Source organism: Prinia subflava, chromosome 16, assembly GCF_021018805.1.
Source record: "Prinia subflava isolate CZ2003 ecotype Zambia chromosome 16, Cam_Psub_1.2, whole genome shotgun sequence".
In the NCBI taxonomy this organism is placed as follows: Eukaryota; Metazoa; Chordata; class Aves; order Passeriformes; family Cisticolidae; genus Prinia; species Prinia subflava.
In genome coordinates this window covers 12,910,878-12,937,536 of record NC_086262.1, presented here as the reverse complement: position 1 = coordinate 12,937,536, position 26,659 = coordinate 12,910,878, and the positions used below count along the sequence as shown (strand labels likewise).

Genomic DNA, 26,659 nt, shown 5'->3' with positions numbered 1-26,659 from the left:
CTCACACAACAAAACTTGACTAGAGGCAATCACTGAAATATAAATACCCTCAGAGGGTTATTTGCCTTCTGTAGGGAACACGTCCTCTCCACTCTGCACAGCACATTTTCCTCAGCTTCCAAAGGAGGCATGAAAGGCAGGGGCTGCAAAGGCCAACAGCAGGGAAGTGTCCCTGAACAGGGCACAAGGGAGGCTGGGCATTGTAAGAGCTGACTGAAAAGAGCAAAGGAGCAAATAAACTTAACCTAGTTATGAGCTGTCCCCCTTGTGCTGACCTGGCAACTGTGAGAATGGTCAGAAGCCCTGTGCTAACACACTCTGTGCCTGCTCTTTGAAGCAGCCATCCTGTGTCTTCCTTCAAACATCACCCAAATACACCTCCTTGCTTTTGAGCTATTCCCAGCAAGCCCTTTGCCCTGTTCAAAGCTTTGTTTAACATTCCCCAGGAGTTTTTTTCCACAGATCCATTTTAGCTTTTTGCCTGACAAGTGTAATTGTCCCATATCTACATAGGTTTCCCTCTCAATAGAGCCCTTAGGACTTCTTGATGTCTAGTGTGCTTTTCCCTCATCCTTTTCTCAGGTCTCTTCTGAATAGATCCTCTCAAGCAACCAGAAATTTTGTCCACTCAATTACAGATTTTTCAAATAAGGGCCTTCCACAGAGACTAGACATATTATTAGTGCAGCTGCCTTGCTCCTGAGGCAGTGGGTAGACTTAAAACGAGAAGAGAAAGAAAAAAAATAAAAGAAAGAAAAGAAAAGCTACCACTGTTTAACATCAGAGCTCATCCCTTGCCATTGTTAGTTTGTCACAAAAGATTGTTTCATTGCAGAGAACAAATAATTCTCACTTCAAGCATAAATCAGCCAAGCCCAAACCAGGATGCAGAACTTTACTAATGTACCCAAGACAAGATAAACACCAGAATGGCTGCTGATGCTTGCTAGAATAGAGGAGGGAACTGTCACACAGGCACTCTCAGTCTGATTTCCCTAACGACAGCCAGACACTGATAATAGCAGAAGACACTTGGAAGATCAGACTACACAAAACTTACATTATCCAAGCCAAACCTATAAAGCACTGGGAAGTCTTAAAAAATCCAAAGCTTCAAACCAATGGAAAATATAAAGAGAATTTCTTCAGCTCTTTATTTTGATTAAAATGAGAAAATGAGGCTGTGAAAGATCCTAGAGGTTTGTCTACCACATGTGTGTTCATAATTTCCATTTTGGCATCACCTGCCATTCAAAACTGTTTTGTTTGTGGTGCAATTTCATCTGTGGTGACACCTGGGGCAGCTGAAATGACTCCTCCAGGGGCACAGCACGCTCAGCCTGCTACAAAATATGAGAATGTCCTGGGATGGGCCCTCACAGACACCCAGAGGTGAACACAGAGTCACTGGACTTGGCCATTTCAGCTGTGAGGATGATGATGGCTGCTCTGCCACACTGCCTGAGGACAGGGTGATTTGTATCTGTTGATGACCAAGCAGCTAAAAATGGATATTTCCCCCTTTTTATCGTGTAATGGGGAAAGGAAGGCATAGGAGCCATGGAGTTTTCTCAGGCAAGTACTCTGCAAAGAGACAGCAGAGAGCCCAATCCACTGATTTCCCATTGCATTCCCAAAAGCTGGGTTTGGTTCTTCAGCACTTCTTTCCTACATTTCCATAGTAAGAAAATCCCAGAGCATTCTGTGCTTGCAGTGAGGAGCCTGCAGTGCTGAAGTGCCTCACACATCAGGAATTGTGTCCCTGCTGGCTGGAACAACAAGGAAAAGCTGCAAAAAAAGCTGTGCTCACACTGCTGCAGGGCACACACCTGCTCAGGGCTGTCCTGCAGCCAGGGATGATGCTCAGTAAGCTGGTCCTCCCAAGTGCTGCAGAAAAATTCATGTTTGGTCACTGCATTTTGTAAGATTAAGACTTCTCTGTCATGAACTGCAAGTGGGCAGAGTTTATTCCATCTGCTTTATCTAACTGAAGTCACAGACTTCTGAGCAACCAAACAATATACAACACTCAGTAAAATGTGGTTTTCAAAGAGATTTCTTATTTCCTTATCCTTGTGCTATTCCTGCCACACAGCCTGGCTTCTATGCACTCAGACAGAAAATAGTTATTTCATTCTGTTTCAAATATTGTCCCAATTAAGCCAAATTTTGCTTTTAAAAGAAAATTTAAAAAAACCCAAACAAGTGCCGTTAACTGCTACCAAATTTAATGAAGCTTTAAAAAAATATATTATGGAATCTTGTCACACTGAGTAATTTTTATTACAAAGACAATTTTCTTTAATGAAAGTTGTTAGGTGAACTGGATGGATTCCAATGGCTGTGCCTATGTTAGGCAAAGTAACACAGCCCAAAATATAAATGAGACTAAGATTATCTGCAGATTAAAAACTATTCTGGTAGTTTGCTAACACACTTTGCAATAAAGTTGATGTACAGTGTGTACATTAACAGTGCCAGTCAAGAACTGCTGCTTGCCTTACTTTGAGCTGTAAATAAAGCTGTGTGAAGACAGCAGAGAAGCTTTAACAGGCAGCCTGCTTTACAGAAGCAGCCCTAAACTTTCCAAAATAAGGCATTTTTTTCCTCTAGGTTAAATTTCTGTGGTGTTCTTACTGTACTTCTTCCTACTGTCCTCATCCAAGCAGAGCTGCCCTCAGATCTCTCTAGTCTGGTGACCATTTGTAGCATGGTAAGGACTTTCCAAGATTGGAATTGCTCATATCCAGTTGACTTTTCATTCCAACATTGCACTCTGCCACCTGAAGAGGCACCCAAGAAATTCAAAAACGAGCATATGCAGAAGCTGGAGGAAGACAGAAAAGTCCAAGGAGATTTTTTTTTTTAATAGCTTATAGTCCCTGTAACAGCTCTGCAGTATTTGTCAGGGAAGGGAATATCAATATTTGCCACAGAAAAAAACCCCAAACCAACTATTTTTAAATACCAGCCATGACTTAAAACTATTCAAGTGATTTATGTCCTGAGAAAGAACTATGAGTGAAACACTCCTCTTGTCCTACCAGTGCAACATTTCATGGTTCATATGATACCATCAGCTTTGCTTTCTGACTTGTACACTGTACAGCACAGCTGCAGTGCCTTTGCCAGATGTGCATCACCAACCCAACCCAAGGAACAGCACTGCAGAAATCAGGAACATTCCCAGACACCTTCCCACGTTACTCATTGCCATTGGTAACACCAAAGGTTGCTCTGCCCTACAGGATCCTGGCACCTGCTGAGGTGCTTTGCTTTAGTTTACACTCAAAAGCTCCAAGATGTGAAGATGGGAGAGCCACTGCACTCTGAAAATCCAGGGAACCTCCCCCTCCCACTGAAGGGCACAGGAGGACAGGGCAGGAGAATCTGCAGAATTCCATTTTAGGCAGAAAAGGACCATTTCCCTTCTCTGCAGGTTATTTTGGCTGCTTTCCAACACTAAAGCCTGAAGTGCCAGCATGCATCCAGCATTTGTTTACAGGTTACCCCAGCCTGCCACCCCTACCCTCCCACACACAGACACGCTTGTTGAGGATTACAAATGAATCCATTCATTTTTACTTGGATACTTGGCCCTAACGTGCTGTTTAACAATTTAAGAACGAATTATACTTCTTCCTGAATCCATCATAATGTGCAAGCCAGGCCTCCCTGAAACAGAAGATTCTAAATCATTGAAATTAACTTCTCTCCCTGTTTTGGTGCAGATGAGTAATCCTTTGAAACAGCAAAATGTGCTGTTATCCAAACAGGCAGCACTTCCACTAGTTTTAATTTTCTTTCAATGTTTTCACGCTCTGATCACTGAAGTTGGTTGGGAGGATAATAAATTGATTTAACAAATTGTACTATGAGCACCAGTCTCAGTAATAGAAAACTGATTAGGCTGATCACAGCTTTCCAAGCTGAATCTTCTTACAAAGAGGAAAAGGCCTGAGAAGGGAGAGAATTAATATTGGTTGCTTTACTGATTACAGTTCTGGGGTGGACTCCAAAAGGGGAGGGGGCCCAGTTTCCACTGCCCATTCTGCATCAGTGATGGGTCTCAGCACAAATTTAAAAACAAAAAATGAGGGGGGAAAGGGTTTCTGTGCATGGAACAATAGCTAAATGTGTACCACCCCACATGATAATATAGCATGGCTTGGACTTCAACAAAGATTAAAAAGGTTTGCTGAAAACTTTACTGGTTTTGTTCTCTTTCCAAATGGTTTCAAACCAAGCTTCTGTTTCAGGTACAATAAAGTGCACAGAAGTGGAAGAATGGAGCCCAAGAAACAAGCCAGATTGTGAGTGAGTGAGGAAAAGACCACTGGTGTGAGCCTGTGCTGTGATAAACTCAGGTGCATAAACTTCTGCTGTCCTGCCTGTGCCATCAATTCATAATTCAGTTTGCAAAGGGAACTTTCTCAGTGCACCTCCACCCTACAGAAGACATCCCAACCCTGCTCAGGTGTCCTTCAGGAGGTACCAGCACTGAATGCAGAAACAAAGGTGCCATTTTAAAATGGGAAAATTCACACCTACTGGCATTAGTATCCAAATACACCCAGACCCCAAGGAAAGTTTAGGAGGCTGCATTTCCAAGCAGGGAAATACACAGGGAGTAATTATCTTTGTGACAGCACAACCTCTCAATCTCTCAGGAAAGTTTAATTTGTAAAGGAGTCTTTTCCAAATGCTGCTTTTTAAGGGGATCCAAACCCATCCATTTATTTATCTTTGCTTCATGCTGTAAAGGTTTAATCACCTTTTGTTCCTGGGGAGCAGTGCAGCCAGCCTGTGGTGTATGCATCACTTTTTAATTCCTGCACACTGACCTCCTGGCCAACCCACAAGATCAGTTTTTCCCCCTCTGCCAGAACCTATCCCCCCCAGGGGAAACAGTCAAGTCCTTCTCATTAGTCTACTCTTCTCTCTTCCCATTTCATTAAATATGTATCAAGATTAAAGCACCCACTTAGGTTTTTTCTCTTCTGTTGACTGCATCTCTACTAAAGAGGGTATTTTGTGGCTCTCAGTCATTTCCTGTTGATTGCTTTTAACCTCAGAGCTGCTGTGCTGGCCCACACACACTGGAGAGATGCAGGTTTTGGCCTACACACCCTTTGTAGCTGCAAAACAGGGGTGAATTCCTTGCAGTACACTTAATATTCAGCTCAAGTTTGATGTAGCCATGGTGACTGGCAAGGAAGGGCATTACTGTCCCAAATGCTGCCTTCAACCCCAGGAATCTCCACGCCCATCTTAAGGCCACATCAGTAGCTTTGACTATCCAGTTGTTTAACCAAAGGAATGCCTTTGGTTAAACACTCTAAAAATCTTAATTGCCTTGAACCCACACCATCATCTGCCTTCTGGGCACTGGAGGGACAAGCAGGGGTGCAAAAGGTCTGAGAAGTTTGTTCCAAAGCCTCCTCTGTGCCCAGGGAACATGCCAGGATACAGCCACTGCTGCCAGCAATGCTCTGCACGGTGTATCATGACATGAACCTAAAGCCTATACCAAGGGCAAGGCAAAACTTGCCATCATTTAAAGAGATGCAGGCAGAGGAAGTGTTAAGACAGTTTTTACTGAAACATTTTTGAACATTTCAAAGTTGCAAGATTAAAGCCTTAAAAGCCACTGAGTTTTGCTGGGGAAAAAAAAGAAAAGAAAAGAAGATGCCAAAACAAACCAGTCCTCGGAGATTTGGCTTTGTACATGAATAGTGCTGATAGAGGCAAAGAACTTCTTGGCCTGAAAGTATTTGCTCTGTGCAAATCATCAAAAAAGGAAATATTCCAGGAAGAGCACAAGGATTGACAGAGAAATCTGCTCCAGACTTTTGTCTTGTTAGGGAAGTCTGAGATACAACTCACTTGAAAGTGGCTTTGATTTGGTAGGAATGCACCCCTTCGGATCCCACAGGCTCTGATCTCAAGTGTCTCAGTGAGGAAGAACAACTATGAAGCCTAAAATTAATAGCAGAGAACTATAAAGTTTTTGCTCTGGGGTTACAGCCAAATTGGAATATTGGAAAACTAACTGATAATCCTTCAGTCCTACAATGATGCTTAAACATTAATGACCATGACTGACAAAGCAGGAGGAGGTTTGTCCTGTAGTCTGTGTGTCAGAGAACAGAAAACAGTGTATTTGGCAAATGCAAAAATTAGCAATACAGCTGCAGGGAGAACACACACACTGGACTTGCAGTAACAAACTGTGCCATGCCAGAAGCATAATTTAAAACTCACACTTAACTCTTCTTCTAGACCTCTTCACCATCTGTTCCCAACACTCTGGTTTACTTTACTCACAAGAAATGCAGCTCTCACAGTAAGTCAGTGACATCTGCTAGAAAGGTCAATAAATCTATTAAATCCTGAAGCACAAATCCCAGCCTGTTCACAGCTGTACTGATACCAAAACGAAGCCATCTTGTGGGCAATACCATTCTCAAGTAACACATTCATTTTCTCTGGATGACAGTGGACAGGGCAGGACTGATAGCTGAAGGGACCTGCTTTAAAATGTGGAGCTTTTTCCCCTGCTCACACAGTTCAACTGCTGTGCTCCATCAGTGCATCCCTCTTGTGGGTAACAGGCACCAGAGGTCCTCAGGAATTGATGCTACACTGAAGAGAATTGTGTGACATTTCTTTACTAAGAAAATATAACTGCAATTAAGACTAGAAAAAGCATGTGGTTTGGTTTATCCACTTTGATTTTTCAGTCGAAGCAGCATTTAGCTTCCAATTCTCTCCAAGTGAAGAAGTTTCCACCTTTATCAGAGTCCCTGTGTGGAACAGCTCTTTGTTAACACCACTCCAAACGCAGGTTTAAATAGCAGAAACTATGATTACCAGTAATAGATATCATACATGGGCAGAGGGTCTTTGAATCACATTTCTAATTAACTTCTATAGAGGAGCAGCTGTAAAGCATTAAAATGCTGATTTGCACTGCAGCTGGCAGATATCTGGATTTTTGAATCCTAGCAGATGAGGACATGTACTTCAAGGTGAGGAGAATAAAATTAATGTTTTCCTGCAAAGTTCCTCTAACAGAAGCTACATGTGTAGGGTTTCTTAGTAGCAAGCAATGCACTGAGATTTACTTAATGAGCTGTAATGGAAACTCTGCTCCTCAATTATTTATTTTTTTTAAACTTTAGACTGCCAGACATCCTTCACTACACAATAATTAGCTGAGAAAGAGGTCACAGTAAACTTGACCTTTTAAAGCCACCTCATCTCCTTTCTAGAAGAATCTTTCAGCTGCAGCAGCTGATTTTAGAGAAGTAAATACAAGATGATGAAAAGTAAACTGGTTAGTTAATTTAGGCTGTCACAAACAAAGCTGTAGTAAACAACTACAATAGGCCCTCATGCCTCTTAAAACACCAGAGAATAAACTTTTAATGCTCCCCAGCCATTGCCTAATGAACAGTGCAGGTTTTAGACATCCCTTTATGAAGGGAATGCATGAGTACAGACATTAAAGACACATTAAAAATGAATACTCAGAAAAGGGAAAACATAAAATTGAATCTCATCCACATCTCACTCTGATCCAAAGCAGACTCTGTCACTGTTATCTGAAGTATCCCACACCCACAAGACACTGCCAGCAATGGAGAATTACAAATTCCTCTCTTCTCATAAACAAAAATGGGACATCTGCACCAGCTTTTATTTTGTTGCTCCCTTTGGTGTTTACTATAGCACAGAGTGTTGGTGAGTTCACAAATTCACTCTTATACTCACTCTGCTCTGCTGTGCTGCCTGGGAGTCCTGCTGCAGTTTGGGGCAGAAATTTCACATCTCTGCACCCAGAAGAACCAACCCTCTTCCACTCATGCAAAGGGAGATCTGTCTCACTGACTCCAAAGACATTTTTATGAGTCTACACAGACTTGAGATAATCTGCAATGAATTTTAACAAGAGAAAAAAACCCTCTTTATTCTCTAACTTAATTTACAAAAGTAATTTTTTCTCAGTTGTTTGCGACAATAGGTATAGCACAACTTCTATGAGAGACCTTGAAAGCAACACTTAAAAAAAGGTTGTGGAAAAGCACAGTTGGCCCAAAAGAGCTTGGTTTTTTCTTCTTTTCTCCATACTTTATGGTAAAAACCTTTAAGATAAACATACTGATAATTCAGCAAGAAAGGCTGTCATCACTTTGTCCTAAGCACAATCACTCCATATTCTGAGATGTACTAACCAGATGCACTTTAGTGCATTTAAGAGTAAAAAAAATTACTTTTAGAGTGCATGTGCCTAAAGATGAAAAGATAATCTCTTTAGCTGCATAAATCTGTTACTGTTCCATTTAAAGATCAAAAAGAATTCAAGTATTAAACCTTTTTCTATTTCAGATACTGAGAACCTGATATCTTTCAATTAAGGCCTGGCAGATGTGGTTAATGGAACAGAGCTGTATTTGCTATATACCTGCTGCTGCACCAAATGACACTTTAATCACCCCTTGCCTTCTCCTCACTACACTGCTTAGTGACTTCTGCCCTCCAGACCAAATTATGCTGCTCATGGTTCAGCCAAGTTACCTCACTCACATTTGGTTTTCCGTTCAGATTATCCCGTACCTCCAGGATTACCTGTGCTGCAATATAAAGAGAGGTTTAAAATGTCACAGGGATTTATCTGTCAAGGGAAAAAGCAGGATTTGGTTGTGTGTCCCCTCTGATTTGGGAAAGGATGGGCTCCAAGGGTGTGTAAATGTCCAGGGCACCTTCAGGTGGTGCAATGGTGCATGAGGGGAGAGGGCAAACAATGCTGGTGAAAACCCAGGGCTGAGATGACACTGCTGGGGAAAATACTCCTTGGACTCCTCCATTAAAAGGTCTAAAAGGCCCTTGCTGCCTTTCCAAGATGAGCAGTGGCCACACCACACTCCAGGCTCATGGTGCCTCCCAGATCCCAAAGAGCAGCTCCAAGCCTGGCTGCACAAAGTCCTGCTGAACATACACAGCTAAGGAAAAAGGGAATGAAAATGGGGAAGGAATTAAAAAAAATTAAATGGTTGAACGTATAAATAGATTAGACTCCTAAAAAAAAATTTCCCTAATTAAGATGAGGTTCAGGGTAACAGGGTAGTCTTGGAAGATGAAGCTGAAATCCAAAATCTCCATAATGACCACCCAAGGGAAAATAAGTTCCCATATACATTCCTCAGAACAAAATTGTCTCCTTTAAATGCACTGCAGCCAAGGATGTATTTAGACAGCCTCATGGATAACCACTCCCTAAACCAGACAGTGTTTAATGTAAAACCCAGAAGGTTCACTCTGCAAATGGCATTGCCTTATTGGGTCAAATATATTCAAATACTCGGGCTGAAAGCTGTTGTTGCCTCTCAGAGGTGCAGATTTTCCTAGTTACTCTGAAAGGATGCTCAGTTCACATCTTGCCACTGCATAGACAGGCAACACCACAAGGCAGAGGGCCCAGCTGGGTTAACACTTCCAGAAGAACCCTGATGTTTGGAGATTGCAGTATTTTCAGTGCTGCCACATCCAGCTCTGTTATTGTACCAACACAGTGCTTTGCATGTAACTCATGCCTTGGAAATGACTGATGCTGCAGTTCTCTTCTTCAACAAGGGACAACATTTGTTCTAAAACACTGTCATTCTTACCAAAGTAATCTTAAAAACAAGTAAGAACAGGCTGTCACTCAATATGCAAATAGTTGAATGCTGAAACGTGAATTTTATGTGAAATTCAAGCACTTAGCCACAATCACTGATTTCTGTCAAGCTCAGCCATAAAATAAGATAAACCCTGTGTGGTGTGTACCCTTTCCTCTGTGCACACAGCCAGCCCCAAGTACACCACAAGATGTTTCTTTTAAATGACATTCAGCAATTAAGTCACAGCCTCCTGCACACAGTAAGCTTCAAATGTCTTGAATAATTTTTAAATTTCCATTGCTGCAAAGGGTGAAAAGGTAAAAATCCTACCATGTCTGACATTAAGGGAAAGGATGAAAAATCCGTGCTATCAGTTTGTTCCAGAAGCACATAAATGCAAACAATTAGTTTGTTTTAGAGGTAGTCTTTTACAGGTGTTTCCTAGATAAGTTACAGGAGCTCTGCAGAAAAGGACCTGAGAGTCCTTGGGCACAAACTGAAGCACAGGAAAGGCTGTGTAAGCATAAGGTATTTTTTAATTACTTTTTTTTTTAAACTAAGTCATTGATAGAGTGACTGAACAGCAGAAAAGGTTCCCCAGATGCATTATGGTGTCTCCACCCTTGGAGATTTTCAAAATCTGAGAGACTAATAAAATCTGGAGAAACCTGCTGTAGCTGAGCAGAGGGGTTGGGTTAGATGATCTCCAGATGTCCTTTCCAAACTCAACTATTTTTCAATTCTGTACCTGTTCCAGTCCCACCTGCAGCTGTAAGAGACCTCTTTTCCAAAAAAACAGGAGTTTGCCTTCTGTCCTTCAGCAGGAGTATTTGATGTTCCACTGCTGTGCTGGGCTACCAAACACGTACCAGGTGAAAAGCAAAGAACATTCTGACAAGCATCCTGCAAAGGGATGTGCCACCCTCTGCTCCTCCAGCTCAGGGCTGATCATTTTTTACTGAGAGACAGAGCACAGCTTTACATCTGTTCATGCAGACACAGAGACAGCTTTTACAGACAAGCTACAAGAATTAGGTGGAGAACAACAATTCATTTCCTACAGGACAGACACCAGAGCTGAACAGCTCCATTTCTCACCACAGCACTGCAGGCTGCAGGCCCAGGACTGAAGCAGACCCTGAAGAACCATGAACTGCCTGCCTGCTGCCAGCTATCAATAACAAAATACCACCAGAGCTGATGGGGAAACCTGCAATGTTACAAACTGACCTGCAATTCCACTTCAGTTCTCCTCCTCCCATTTCTATGATAGAGTAGAACCAAATTCCCACTCAGGAGCATGGTAATCAGGTATTTAAAAAGCAAACAAATTTCACATGACAGCCCCCAGGAGAAAACGGATATACATGGAAAAAACATTTTAGTTTACTTAGGGCCATTCTGGTAACAACAGGCTTGGAGTGATACAATTAGTACCCTGCAAACCAGCACATGAAAAGGTTTCATTTAACCTATCAGACCTAAAGAACAGCTGTAAAAGTTTAAAGTGAAGCCACAAATCTACATAGGACTGCCACAGCTAGGAATTTTTATGATCAGGAGGTCTAGAGTAGTAATTCACATGTGTTGCATTCTGATTTCTACTTATCCCAAAGGGGAGGAAGTATTTTGGACCACCCTGCAATAGCTGAGGTTTATCAGACCCATGGAGGTCACTCTGTGGCTCTCTAGCAGTTCTCTGCACCATGCAGGAAGAATGCTGGGTTAATTCTTATTCTCCAACAATTGGTTGCTGAGTTGATGTCTCCCTCTTCGATATAAACTATTTTCCTCTGCACAGAAATTCCCTACAAATGTTTTGAACTGGGGAGAAAGTTCTTATATCACTCTCAATCAAGTTTGTGAGGAAAAAAAGGATTATAGCAGTCTCAATGCAATGCTACACCGACAGCAGAGACTGCCAATGGAGAAAGTAAAAAATAGCCCTGCAATATTCACTCTGCTGTGTCCAACAGCACATGATGGAAGGCAGCTCCTTTTAAATCAACCCAGCCTACCAAGGGAATCCCCACAGAGGAAGGTTTGAGTGTCAGGAAGGAGCTGCTGGAGGTGACAAAATGTTCTGCAGCTCAAGGAAGGGGATGGAACCACCACCCCGACTGAGCCCAGTGCCAGGCAGCCATTCCCACTCTGGCTGACACAGAATCCTGAACAGAACTTGTGTGAGGTAAGGCTCCAGCCTTTTTTTAGATTTGGACCATTTGCATTACACTGCAGGCATAAAAAAAACCCCAAACCATTCCAGGCAGCAAGTTGTTCCAGCACATTTTGACTTTCCAAGTACAAAGCAAAGGAAACATTTAAAAAACATGACTTGTAAAGCTTTTGCTGCTCCCTGTTAAGATTTGCTGTCATCAGGACAGCATTTTTTGGATGAAAAATGTTTATTGCTAAAGGTCACAGAGTTGTCTCTTTCAACCAAATTAAGAAATAAATGGCTGCTGACACTTCCAGATGATGATTCATCTGTCCAGGAGCTCCAATAACGCACGGCCACAGCTGCCCCTCAGGTTTGCTGCAGACCACAGCAGCCACCAGCAAACCCAGAAATCTGTCTTCACTCTCCTGTCACTGTGTTGGCCAACTTTTCAGCCCCTCTTCCTAGACACACCAAAAATTCCTTACACTCAAGATGAAAACCAGATGAAAATAACATCTGTCAGGAAAACCACTGTTTGCAGTAGCCAGGTTTCCACACTTACTATTCCTATTTTTACCAAAGTCCTCTTTTCTTCATGTCCAGCAAAGATTCTCCATGTGTGAGACACAGGAATGAAAGAGGCTGATGGGTCACTGTTCCCAGAAACCAGTGAGACAGCAAAACAGGAGAGAAACATTCCAGCACCTCAAGGGCAGCTGGCAAACCCCAGCACATTTAACCCCAGCACGGGTCAGCACACAAGAAATGCTGGCAGGAGAAAGAGAAAGAGTCTTCTTGCCAGGGAAGGTCAAGCTATTGCAGATTATTCTTTAAAGAGTTATTAAAGTTCTAGAGGTCTGTTTAGACAACCCTCAAGTGAAAGGCCAGCACGAGATACAGCAGAGATATCCCATGTTCTATCCTGTCAGAGCAACATCTCCATAAAAAAAATTAATAATGAATTTTTATTGAGTGATTATCCTTTCCATCTTTGGCTTTTCACTGGAGTTTATGGTGACTATTTACTGATCTCTTCAGGGAAGGAGATGACATTTACTGTTTGTACTGTGCCCCTCTGATCTCAGACGTGGCCTCTATGTCACTACATCCAACAGTGACTCTGTAACTTTAAAATAAAGATGCTGCTACAAATTTAGGGGACTGTTATTTCAAACAGAAGCACAGAATTCTTGAAGACAATACAGAATACTTTGCAGACAACGCAGAGGACCAATCACTTATGATTTGCAAAGAAACATCAAGAGATTTCTTCTCATTCTTTTCACTGCTCTCCAGTTCTGTGGCACAGCTGTGATGATCATCAGCTTGGACATGGAGTTCTTATTAGCTGCCCAATTTAATCATAAGGAACAGATAACCAGAGCAGTTACCTAACAGTCCAAATCCAAGAATGTGCTCTTTTCAAATATTTATCATATAAGCAAGAGTTTTCCTGGAACTTCTGCTCCTACATGCATTTCAGTTTGATGCATTAAACTATCAGTTCTCAGTTACTGAACTGTTTGAAATGTTTGAAATGTTTGTAATTTATGTTTTGGGTGGATTGTTTGTTTGCTTGTTTTAAACAATGGATAAATTACAATCAGAAATTTGTAACCATCAGCCTTTCAAGTCAAGATCATGTGATTAGGATTTAAGAGCCCCCTAAGACTAAGAACCAATTTAAGTCCATTGAGGGATGTGGAAGCCAACCCCAGTGTGGTTAAGGAAGAAAAGTGCAGAACTGACAGCACTGAAGGAAAAATGTTTCATTCTAACCAGCAATTGTCCCAGTGTGCAGAAATGAACTGTGCTAGCAGGAAAATACTGGTTTAAAAAAACCCAAGCAAGAAAAATTCCCCCCAAGCAAAGAGAACCCCCACACCAGTTTTTATTAATGCACTCTCTTCCCTTGACAATTCAGCTCACTGTCCAGCACCTGGAGTCTTTTATGTCCATTTATAAATAGATGCTGTACACAAATGAATCTCAGGTCCATCTTGCAACCTTTGTATGAAAGATGAATGACCAAGGGAGAGGAGTTTTTGTCTTGTCAGAGGCAGATGGAACAGAGAAGAGAGAGCTGGACAAACAGCACAGGTACAGACTGAGGAGCAGGGGTGGAGCTCTCCTTCACCTGGTCAGGGCACATCCAAAGAACAAGGAAAACACATCCACAGGAAACTAGATTTCATTACTTCCACTTCTCTGAAAAGAAACCAATTTGTACAATTCACTTGTGGTTACAGCATGAGCTTGTCTAATTTGCTTCTAGACTGAGTAGCAATAAAGAGACCTTGTCAGGAGGGTGGGTTTTCCTTCTCCTCACCTTAGCCTGAAAATCCTCTAAAGAAATTCTTATTTCACATAACATTGATTTGTTCAATGCAGCACACCTTGCTTGCAAACTAATGAGAGAAGAACTTCAGACCAAGTACTACAGCGTTGGGCAGTATCTATTAGAAGTCAGTATAGGTCAGAACACTAAATATTCACAAGCTTGTTTCCAAGCTCATTTAGGAGCTTCCTATATGTCAGGTTTCTGGACATGTATCCTTTAGGATTTGTACAGAAAGCTCTTTTGCCTCACTTGAATAATATCAGTGGCTTGAACTCTGCAGCTCATAAAGCTGAATAGTCTCAGTAACTTTAAAGGAGAAAGTAGAGTTGCTAGATCTGACCATAACCTCTCAAAGTCACTATGCCCTCTTCAACACCAGTCAGAGGACTTTCCATGGGATTTCTCCACCTATGCAACATCTACATAACAGAGGCATTGAATCCTCCTTCATTTGCCTTTTCCACCACAGCAAGGGTGCAAAACACAAGGCGAAGCACAGCTTAGTTTGCATCAGGCACCACTTAAATGGCTCAGAGAAAAAGTTCTCAGCAACTACAGGCACACATTGCTGCTATAATGACAAATGCTTGTTCCATTTGTGCTGATGTGTGGTGCCAGTGACTCCACACTCTGCAGACAGCACTTCAACCCAATCCAAAGTGACTTCTCCAGGCAGTGCAGTACAAAACACTGAGGGAAGTTCCCAGCAAGAGAGAGAAAAGGTTTGGATGCTGCACATTTACTTTTCAGGAGCACAAAATTCATGAGAAAGGCAACCCAAGTCATAGGCAGTCCCAGGTGGAAACCTTTTATCAGGGATTCTTTTACATGTTCTGCGTCAAAAAAGAAAAAAAAATAAGAAAGCAGAATGTAAGGAGTGAGCTATTCGCATCTCTTGGCTTTTTTTTTGCTCTTTCAAGAGTCAACATTTAACATTTTATGTTAAGGGCTGCACAGGCTCTTAGCTGAATATTAAAACCATCTTCTCTAGCTTTTCATAGTGCCCAGAACACAGGACAGTCCCTGGCAGCAGCAGCTAAACCAGCACACCCTGAACACAGAACATGAAATTTCTGCTCTCAAATGTAGCAGAGCGAGATTCCCCTGAGCTCTGCTGCTGGCAGGTGAAAAACCCCAGGTCATTACACACACATCTGCAAGTGCACTGATCCCTCAGGAAGGGCAGCCTGGTGGGGGTGTCACACACAAACCTCTGTCACTGAAGTCATCCACCAGCACCACCTCTGCCACCAGCTCGGGAGGGGAGCGGTTCAGGACGCTGTGCACGGTGCGCAGCAGGGACGACCAGCCCTCGTTGTGGAATGGGATTATCACACTGGTGTTGGGGAGCTTCTCCAGGTACAGCTTGTTCCTGCAGCTGGACACAGACAGAGAGAGTCAAAAGGTGCTGCCAGAACACACCAGACACAGCAAAAAGCACCCAAAACACAGCAGCACTGCCATACTGATGACCAGCAAGCAACTTAGTTCGTTCTTTACTCCTCAAAATGATGCAGAGTGCATTAATTTTTAAAATTTTGTAATAGGGGTAATTGTCGCTGTTAGCCATGCTCAAAAGACACATGGAGTCGGAATTTGGGAGAGCAGCATCAGCAGAGAAAAAGCTCTGCCCTTTGTTTATTACTTCTTATAATGTACTTTTTGAAAGGTGACCATGGATTGGAGGGTGGTATTCCCATCTCACAACCACATTGGTCAAAGGGACTGTCACGCAACTTCTCCTCTCCTTGGAGAGGAATGTGAAAACAATGGTAATATTTACAATTCACAATCTCGTTGTTTACATGAACGAGCGTGAAAAGGTGCACACTTCTACTTTAATATGAACGCTCAGAAAACTAGAGAAAATCTCATGGTGACAGGTAATGAACTCTTGCCTTGTAGGGTTGGTTTCAAGGTAGTTTCATAAATAAAATTCTCCAGTGTGAAGTGCAGTGTTTACTTTCCTGCAGGTGTGGCCATAAGTGGACTTTATACCTTGTTAAACAGGTAACCTCTACGGCCACACAGCGACCCAATGTAGTTAAAAAACACCCAGCAGCTCTTCAGTAGGGGTCAAAAATCTATTCCATCCCTGGAGGCCCTGTGTCCAGAACAAACCAGTGGCAGCTGTGTGAATGGAGGTGTGTGGAGGGGACAGTGACAGTGCCAGCAGGACAAGCTGTCCTGCAGCAGGGCAGGGAAGTGCCACGCTGCTCCCTGTCCCTTGCACAGCCCCCAGGCTTCTGTGCAGGCTGTGCCCTGCCAGGCCCTGGGAGCCTGTCCCTCCCTGCACAATTCCATGCACGCAGGCAGGAATTCCCTCCCTGGCCCCCGGAAGGGCAGAGGGGAATGAAAGCAGCTCTGGCAGCAGCAGCTCCTTCCTGGTACCTTTCCCAGGGCACAGAGAAGGATGCACCTATGTTACACAAGCTCAATACATCTGTGCCTACAGGAAGTTACTCTGGTGCCTGTGTGAGAGGACAGTAACTTATTCTGGGTGTAATGAATTGTCCTGGGGTGCTGCCAAGAGCCTGCAGGCCGTGGCTGCACTGCACAGATGCAAGATGCAAACTGAAGCTGCAGGGACTGCTTTCATCCAGCCCTTGGCATTGCCACCCTAACCTTCTTCCAACAGCTACTAGCCACAGTTCTGTTCCAATATGACCCAAGAGCCCTTGAATTATTTCTAACTCTTCTTAAACTGGAATTCACATTTTCTGACTAACTTTAACAAGTGGGAAACTTTAGCTATTAAGTTTAACCATTAAGCGTGGAGAGAAATTGCTTATTGCTTTACAAGACCTGCAAAATTAGTATTTAATATTTAAAACCCTTGAGGAGCTTAAAGGAAATGTTATCAGGGGAAGACACGACTGTTGAAACAAACAATTGTATGTGTGCACCAGGCAGATCTGCACATGCTGTGCCCCAGCTCCCCGAGTCCCACAACGAACAGAAAGCAGAGCTGACACACTATTTGGTGTTTTAAAGTCCACACAAACCATCTCACACATCACTTCTTTGGCCTTCCCCACCCAGGGCAGCTGGTGGGGAGAAGTCCAGCTGTGGCCCCAAAGCTTAGGGCAAGGCAGATATGGTGCATTTTTCCCCAGCACACCTTCTCCTCACCTTCCCTGCTGTCTGTGGGCACATCTCCAAACTCTCTTTTACCTCAGTGCATGTAAGAGGCTCTAAAACACAGCTCCCTTCTTTCTGGAATACTCTTTATGGACTTGTGACTTTATGACTAGGTCTCAGCTTAACTTTGTAGCAAAGTGCCCTCATCAACCTCTCCAGTAACACAAACCACATCATTTCATGTATATCTTTTTTAATGGGCACAGAGAATGCACAGCAGATCTTTCCAGTCATGAATTCTTTCACTGCACATCCCCACCATGGGTAAACTCTGCTCCCTGCCCAGCTAATCCCAGCACCCATTAGGCACATGGTGTTTATCACTCCTCAAGGCCCCCACAATTACAATTTGCTGTGTTGGGGCAAAGGATGTGTCAAGCAACAAGCAAACCACTGCAGCAGCACCATAAATCACAGCTTGAGTCGTTGGTGTCCCAGACACTTCACTTATTAATTTTATCCAGGGCTGGAGTTAGACGTTTCCCATTTTAAAAAAGTTTAAATAGCAGAATTAGCAACACTGAGCTGGCAATTTCAGGAAACACAGGAAGCACTGAGGTAACACATTAAACCCTCAGATAATGAAATACTGGCATTGTCTGATGTTTAAGCTCTCAGAGCCCAAGGCAGACATTGGAAATGGAGGCCAGGTGGAATTTAGCTCAGTAAACTCAAACTGTGTTTCCTAGAACTTGGGCATGGGCTGATCCAAAAACATCTTCAGTTACCTGATTTATCTCTATGTTTAAACATTTCAGCTGCATGTTTAAAATATTTATGGAGCTACATTCACTACTTTGTTTTATGTGTTTATATTGAGAGAAGGTGTCAAGCCAGTGTATTTGATTAGTTTGCTGTGACAGCTGAAGAGGTAATATCTCAATTGTGCAGTTAACAAATTATAAAACTCGACTTCTGGAACTTGTATCTCATGAATAAAGTATATGCTGAATTTAGATTTAGTAAATTGTGATAAACACAGCTTTACACAAAAGAATCTTAGATTCCAATGTCTAACAATGTTTTCAGATTAAGAACCTCACAAACAGTATTTAAAATCCTCTCAGCTTTGTATAAACAAGGGCTAAGTCCTAACTGATGCACTTTTACTAGAGGAAAACTTCTGGCTTGACCAAAATCCAGTTCAACACCATCCTACAGCATAATGTCCAAAACCAGATAAACAATCAATTCAGCATTCAGTTGGAACTTGTTTCTACTTGTAAACCCCGATGAGGCTGCTTTTATGAGGAAGATAATAATAATACTAACAAAAATAATCCACAAACCTGGTAAAACTCTTCATACATAGTTGAGTGAAGCTACTCACATCTTTTTCTGCTCCTGAGCATTCCACAGTAATTTCCAGCTAGTGGCCAATCTAACAACTTGAACCTCTGGGTTACATTAAAGATTTCTTCTGAGCAGGGTTGCAAGTTTGTGGTAATTTTAAGTCTTTCGAAATCAAAAAATGACTTTTTCCCCCAGATTTGATGTATTTCCCACTGAAATCACTATACACCATCCTTTATTAAGGAAATACCAGGACCTAGCTGTGCCAAGATTATAATTTATGAGCAAAGGTACAAGAGTCCATTAAAAAAAAACAACACGTTCCTGTAGAGGTGGTAATTTAGGGCTTGCAAACCTTCACTCGTAGAAATGCAAACTGTATACTCACTTTGGGTGCCTGATGTCCGGAAGGGAACGATTCAGAGAAATTTTATCACTCACAAAGATATTAAAGCCATTTTCCCTGTATGCCTGGTCCACTCGCTCTGCATCAGTCATTGGGTAAGGTTTGCCCTGTTCTCCATTTCCTGTGGATAGACAGAAAGTAAATACAGATCATTGCTGCTAATTTGTGCTTAATGGGTCAGAAACTAATCCATACAGCAAAAAAAAAGAGCATCTTATAGTCCTTTGAACATCACTTTATTAGTTTTGTGCTCTGTCTGGTATTTAGCACTGGGTCAACCACATCAATTTAACAATTTTATCTGATAAGCAGTTTTGCTACAAACCACTCAGCTGTGCAAATTGAAGGTAAAATTCTTCCTACTAACACCAGGAACAGATGAAGGGGTTTTGGCAGTGCTGTGGAGGATCTCCAGAATGCCTTTTGTTTCACAGTGGGAAGAATCCATGCGGTTTGAATATCTCAGCACAGTTGGAATTCTCAGCACAGATGGATTTGTGCTCTTGCTCTGAGGGGCAGAGCCCTTGCAATAACATCAGTGTAAAGCTGTGACATTCAAAATGGGCCTTATTTGAAATGCAAGACAAACCCCAGAATTATGGAATGGACTTACATGAATATTATAGTCCAGAATGTTTTTCTTATTCTTCCTTTCTGGATCTCCCATTTTTGGGAGAGGTACATGCACAATTTTTTGGGGGGGATAAGTTTTTTACCAATCAATTTTCTACCTATCATGAAACACCAAGATTTAAGTGATACATTTGCACCTCAAAATAGTTATTGTGGAGTTGAGGAAAAAGGAATTTAATTGGTATTAACACAGTTAGAAGATTAATAGATGAATTAGCATTAATGCTGCATCATGTCAAGAACATCACCTTGAGCCTAAAGTTGAACATGCTGTTCTACACTCACTCTACCAAATAAAATCAGAGTTACAATCAGTATTAAAACGTTTTTATAGCAATCTTACCTACCTACACGCTCAGAGTCCCTCCTTATGGCTTCTTTGTTATGCCAGTCCTTTTTTCTTTGTCCATCAGCAAAGTAAGGGTCTTTCTTCTGCCTCATGTAGGATGCCTTTTAAACAAAAAATTGGATATATAATAAATACACAACAAATGAAACCTTTCCTCAGCAGCCTCTGCTTCCTGTAAGAGGAAATTAAACATCTCCCTTAAGGCAAGATCATCACAAGCAAGTGGCTTTTAGCCTGAAAGGGGCGAGGGAGGAAGTGAGTTTTACTTGTCTTAGAACTTTATCTGCATCTGTTAAGTGATATTTTTCCAGGGCACCATCACATATGCAGAACAGTATTTCTTAATCAGAGAACCTATTAAAAACTCCCATTTTCATTTCGAAAACATCCAATACATCTTACAGCCTTTTTGTTAATTAAATAGGATGTAATGAGAGACCTATTGCAGGATCATTATTAATGAGACGTTACCACACCTGAATAAAATCAAAATAAGATTTAAAAGGTCATTTATTAAGACTCTTGCTGCTGAACCCAATTAGTGATTCTATTTCATTATGTTGTTCCTGATATTCAAAAGCCACGGGTGCTTCGAAAACAAGTCAGCAAATGAAGATCCCCAGTAATCCAATGTCTGCAGCTCACCCCTGGCTGCACAGGATGGAGATTCACATTTTCTAAAGGAAAGAGGAGTCATGAGAGGCACTGCAAAAGCCTTATTGATTCACATCATGCAGAAGGCAAGTGCAGCCCCAGAGCAGCTGAGCTGGTGGAAACCACACACTCCTGTCATGGAAGGGCTCACCTGAACTCACCAAACATAAATACCAAACTAATTTGTTTAACCTGCCTTGTGGTTTTCCAGCTGCCCCATTAAAGAATTCTGTTCTCCTGTGGATTCCTACCTGGGGATAATGCCAACCCTAATCATTCCCACTAAATAACCCACACTAGAGCACACTACCATCCTGTGAAATTTTTGTCTCTGTTTTGCAAGAACAATTCTTTGCCAGGCCAGCTCACTGACCAATCTCCTCCTCTGCCAGGAAAAGTCCTGGAAAGCTCTCACAGACCAGAGCACCTCCTTGCCAAGAGAGTTTGGCCAACTTTATGAGCACCAGCCTTCTGCACAAGTATCATAATGGGCACAGGAACAACTGGCAAGTCTGAAATCTCTATATTTTAGCTCTCTTTTGTCTCTTGTTTATAGTGCTCTGGACTGAATGCACAGACCAGGATAATTGCTGACAATGCCACTGTCCCTCCTGCTCTTTGCCGGGATTAAACATGTGAAAATCCCTTAAAACCAGTTGCTTTGGAAACCCCACCCACTACTGCAGAGGAGAGCATGGCCAGAGTGTCCAGGGACTAAATCCAGAAGGAAGAACACGCAGTGCAACTCTGAGCCTGACAACACCAACAGTGCCTGTGAGAGCCCAGCACCCCGAGTCAAACCCTTCCAAAGTGAGCAGGGAATTCATGCAACCTGGAGAAAAAGAGAACTGAGACCCCCCAGCAAACAGACATCCAGTCTAATAGAGCATTGCTAGGAGTGCTTCAATCCCATCTCCTTCTGGGACTTGGGCAACTTAAACTGGAATTGCAGAGGCACCTCCCTTCCCTCTGAAAACATCCCTTGGAAAACCCCTGTCCATTGCTGCAGGTACCCATGGGGATGCTCTCTGTGCTGGTTTTGGCTGGGGTTGAGTTAATTTTCTTTGCAGGAGCTGGTATGGGGCTGTGATTTGGCTTTGTGAGGAAAGTGTTGATAAAACAGGGATGTTTTTGTTGCTGCTGGACAGGGCTTATCCAGTCAAGGCTTTTTGCTTTGCCCCAGAGAGGAAGGTGGCAGTGCATGGGAAGCTGGGAGGGGACACAGCCAGGGCAGTGACCCCAGGGACACCCCAGACCCTGTGGAGGCATGGTCAATCCATAAAGCAGGGGCAAGGAGGAGAAACAAGAGATTTTTGGAGTAATGACATTTATCTTCCCTGCTTTCCCAGGGAAGGCTGAACACCTGCCTGCCCACAGTAAGCGGGGAATGGATTCCCTGGTTTGTTTTGCTTTGCGGGGTTTTTGCTTTACTTTTAAAACACTTTCTCTCAACCCATGAGTTTTCTCACTCGTACTCTGCCAGTTCTCACCCCATCCCACGGCGGCTGCGTGGGGCTGAGCTGCCAGCTGGGACACAACCACCACTCCTTCCCTCTGAAACACAGCAACAGGATGGATCTGGAGCTGTCCTCCACAACAGATCCCAGAGACAGGAGAGATGTTTGAAATACACCCCAAAGATTCACACCGACAGCTCCAGAACCCTCTGAGGGAGGCCACACCACTGGGCTGGCTCAGGAGGGGCATCTCTCACCATTACACAGCTGTCCCCCCACAGCAGCAGCCTAAAATCCATTAAAAAGGACTTGCAGCCATCCCTGCTCAGTGTGTGCAGCCCCAGGCTCCGGGCTGGAGTGATCCTTGTGTTTGTGTGCTCAGTGTAAGATAACTCGTACAGGGAAGTAAATTTTCTGCACAGCTTCCAGCCATTCTTCAGAGGGGTCAGCAATGTGCACGTAAACATCCTCAGAGCAAGCAACAACCTAATGCAAGCAATTTAAACCCTGAGACAGAGGGAAAGCAGGCAGCACATCATCCTCCAGGGCTGTTAAAATAAAGGAAAAAAAAAACAAAAAACAAAACAAACAAAAAAAAATCATGGAGACTGCCAGTGCATTACACACAGCACCAATCAGACAGATGGACAGTGGAAAGTCAGGCACATGGATGTATTTCTTTCAGTCCCAAATAAATTTACACACAAAAGCATCTGTGAGCTGGGTTAAGCTAACCCTGTCAGGGCCACACATGTCAGTAACTTGTAAACTTTAAATTAAGCAAGAAGGAAAACTATGAAGCACAGGCATCAGTTATTCAGACCTCTCTGAACTGGAGTGTGGGACTTCAGAGGTACACAAAATAAAGAGTTATTGATCCTGAAGTCTTGGGAACAGGCTCTGTACAGCTCTTAGTCTTGGAAACCTACAAGGATCAACAATTCATGCTGGCATTGACAAAACGAAATGAAGACTGTGCAGGGTAAGTCATTGTCAGCTCTCCTGCCTGCAGTGCTCATGGTGTTGCTGCCCTGTACAACTAAACATCAAAAGAGATTCACACAGGACAAACACAACATGAACCTCTGTGGATCAACATAAACTTCCAAGTGGCTTTTAGAATCCTGAAGGGTAGATGCAGTTCCAGGTTATGGCAGACATGCTGCATTCTGGAGCTTTTTTTTTTGGTCTTGGGCAGAGAAGTTACCTTAGTTCATCCAGCACTGGAGTCCTCCATCACATTTAATTCAGCTTGGGTAAATGTTAAGAGGTGAGAGTATTTCTTACTGTATCCCCTGCAAGCAAACATACAATGCTTACACTGGTTTTGCAGGTCGCTGTTAAAACCCCATAACTGAAAAGTCTGCTGTGAGTCACTGACAAGTTCTGTCAACAGTGTCTAAACATTAATTTTGAAGTGACTTTCAGTGCTAGAAAAGGAACATCACTGTCTTTGCCTTGGTGATCTTGCCAGCCCTCACCATCCACACAGGCCTGCAGGGAAGCTGTAGCTGCTGCATCGTATTTCTGGTTAAGAACCACACTTTTAACACCAACCTCATTTCAACAAACCACCAAAAAAAGCCAATGTGAACCATAAAACATTTGCCTTCCCCCTGCTCAGCTGCAGCTCTTATCTCATGCCACCACTATCAGCAGAGCTGTGTGTAAGGCTGTGGGCACGGTGCCACCATGGGCAGAGCAAGGATCTGCACAAATGTCCTGTAATTCCCTCTCCCTGGGAAAAACAGGCAAGTTGCTGACATTGATGTGGTTTTGGAAGCTCTTTTCCTTCTTTCTTGCTGTCCCCCCCTAACCCCACTCTTTGTAAAAGATGTCTGAGCTCTAGAAATCCAGACACAGCATACAGGGACCAGAATGCTGCTTTTTTTAGTGGTTTCCTTCAGGGATGCTGCATGGGATTTGACTCAATTATGCAAATTACATAACTTGATACTCCTTCAACAAATGCTCTAGACTGTGATATCAGAGCAATCTGCAAAACACAGCAAGTTTCCTTGGACTGACTTTTGCTTTAACTCTTCAACAAGCATCTCATTTATGAGGAGCTGTATCATACATGTAATGCCGTATTTCATTTCGATTTCCACTCTCATCTTAATTTCTTATTAATTCTAACTGTATAGCAGGAGGTAGAACATTTTTGTCCAAACCCTCCACCACATTCCCCCCGATGTACATTTTATCTGTGGAATGCAGTGACCATTGTTTGAACATTGCAGCTGTCAATTCTGCATGGTTAGAGTAAATTCACATTATGTTCGTGGATTTCTGTCCCTGTAAAAGAGGTCAGCAATTTTCACTTTTGCTCTGCATTAGCTTCCCATTTTTCAAAAATATCGCTGTATTTTTAAATGGTCAATTGTAAACAACATGTAAAAAGCTCATTTTAAAGCATGAAGGCTTCATTATGATCATCTAGTCAGGCTATGTGAGTGCACCAGACATTGAATTCCATCCATTTACTCCTCCAACAAGCCCCTAAGTTCTATTTCAGCTCAAGCACATTTTCTTTTCCTTAAGAACTCAAAGTTGTTTACCACTAAGGAGCGATTACTTCTCCAGCAATATCTTAAACTGTTCTGCCTGTTTCCAGCCTTCATTTTTTAGAAGCTGAAAATGAACTAAAGTAGAAAGGCATATTAAGCAATACATTGAAAATGGATTTAGACAGATTGCTGTAAATAAGCCCCTTCTGTTGTCTACCACACTGTTACTTAACACGCCGCCAAAGCAATTGATCAGCGTTCAAACGCCAAATGCACAAAAATGGAATTTTAATTTTTTGTTTAATCACTATTTAGTGCGCCTGGCTGCAGCCAAAAAACAAAGTGCGTATGGTGACATAAGCCAAGAGTTTTCTACACATGAGGAAAAAAGATTTGCTGAAGCATATATGTTAGCCGTAATGCTGTACAGATCTCAAACCCTCTTCAAACATTTGTTTTGCTGATTTATTATTTTCTTTCAAACCAAGGAGCTATAATCAGACCCATGATTTTAGGGAACAGTGTCACACAGGGCATCTGCTTCACTCCAGACCTCTTCATTTATCCCATCACCTCAACAAGTCCGTCTTGCACTTATATCCTACAACAAGATGTTGAGGATGCCAAAACAACTCAAGAAAATAAAACAGGGAAAGGGAAAGCAGCATATAAGAACCATTCCTCTGTTTATTAAAGGAGCTTGCAACCTGAGGTGAACTCAGTGGAACACTCAGGAGAACACACTTGGTAACAACCCAGCTGTCACATTCTGTGACATGGCAAAGCAGAAAGAGAAAAAACATCTATAGGCAGATTCTTTCCAATCTTCCAAAACCTACAGTACCTGAGGTGTTTCAGGAAGTAAAGTGTGAGGGAAGCCAGGTCTAGCAGAAAACAGGAGGAATCCTCCCTCTCACTGCAGCAAACTCTGGTTTTAATAATCGTGGGACCAGCCATGCTAAATGTAAGTAACCCTTTCATAAATAAATAGATAGCAAGTGATATTGCACCATGAAGAAATGCAATTCTTTTTGTTTGTTTGTTTGTTAGAGCTCTATTAGCAAGTGTTGAACAACAAACTAGTACAGCACTCACGCAGCACAAACAGACTCCATCCTTTTTTACTGGCAGGAAAACAGCTGAGACTTTCAGATGAACTAATGAAAAATAAAAATATCACCAACATCAGCTGGAGGCTGCTCCTGGGTCAGGAAGCTGAGCATAACCTCAGTCAATCAAAGCTCCTCGTTTACTGGAACAGGAGGCTGCACAGTGCTGGATAAAAAGGCTGCTAAAAGCCTGTTGTGTGATCTACCCAAGTGTTTTCAAAAGGTTAATTTTTGAAGCTATTTCAGTCCATAAAAAATTTAAAAGGTACATTAGCATAATCTATACCTTCAACATTTCGGGAACTATTAAAAGGCAACGCAGGACTAAATGGCACCACATCATGCAGAATTTTTAAGTGCTTTCAAAGACAAAAATGCCAAGTTCATCTTCCCAGCTTGTTGGGACTCCCATCCATGCAACAGGTTTGAACCAGACCTGAACTTTTCCTGCAGAATGCTATCCCCCTTGGCCATCATTTTCTTTCCCACCTGGAACACCAGTAATAATGAAATTCAGATTTATGCTTTGCTTTTGTCTGATCCCTTCAGCAGCAGAGCCCCAGTGACTGTGGGTACTCCTGGATCAGTCCTTACCCCATGACAGAGAATGAAACCACAGCTGGACCAGAAGCAGCTGAAGGGACTGATGCAGACAGGCACAAAGCAGAGCCTTTTGTGCAGAATGCCCAGGGACATTGGGGAGCTGTAGAGCTATTAAAGAATATATTCCCTGCAGAATTCCAGCTCCTTGGTGGATGGGACAGCCTGCTGCTTTTAGCTGACTCTGCTTTTTAATGCAGTAAGTTTTTTGTATCAAGTGCTAGAACAGTACTTGTTTGAATTGAAAGTCCCCCCCACCCCTTCAAATTCCTTCAGTTAACAAGTTTTATTCAACATCAATTACTGATAACCCCTTAGCACAAAAAAAATCATCTTGCAA

General features: G+C 42.5%; 1 protein-coding gene across 1 annotated transcript in view; it reads right to left on the bottom strand.

Annotated features, from left to right (window-relative positions):
- Nucleotides 1-26,659, bottom strand: part of GALNT10 (polypeptide N-acetylgalactosaminyltransferase 10) — an 85,530-nt gene that overhangs the window by 23,828 nt on the left and 35,043 nt on the right. Inside the window, exons 2-4 of the mRNA XM_063413178.1 lie at nucleotides 19,988-20,090; nucleotides 18,990-19,128; nucleotides 15,379-15,545 (exon numbers count right to left, since the gene is read on the bottom strand). Coding sequence (XP_063269248.1) covers nucleotides 15,379-15,545; nucleotides 18,990-19,128; nucleotides 19,988-20,090 — 409 coding nt within the window. The remainder of the gene's footprint in view (nucleotides 1-15,378; nucleotides 15,546-18,989; nucleotides 19,129-19,987; nucleotides 20,091-26,659) is intronic.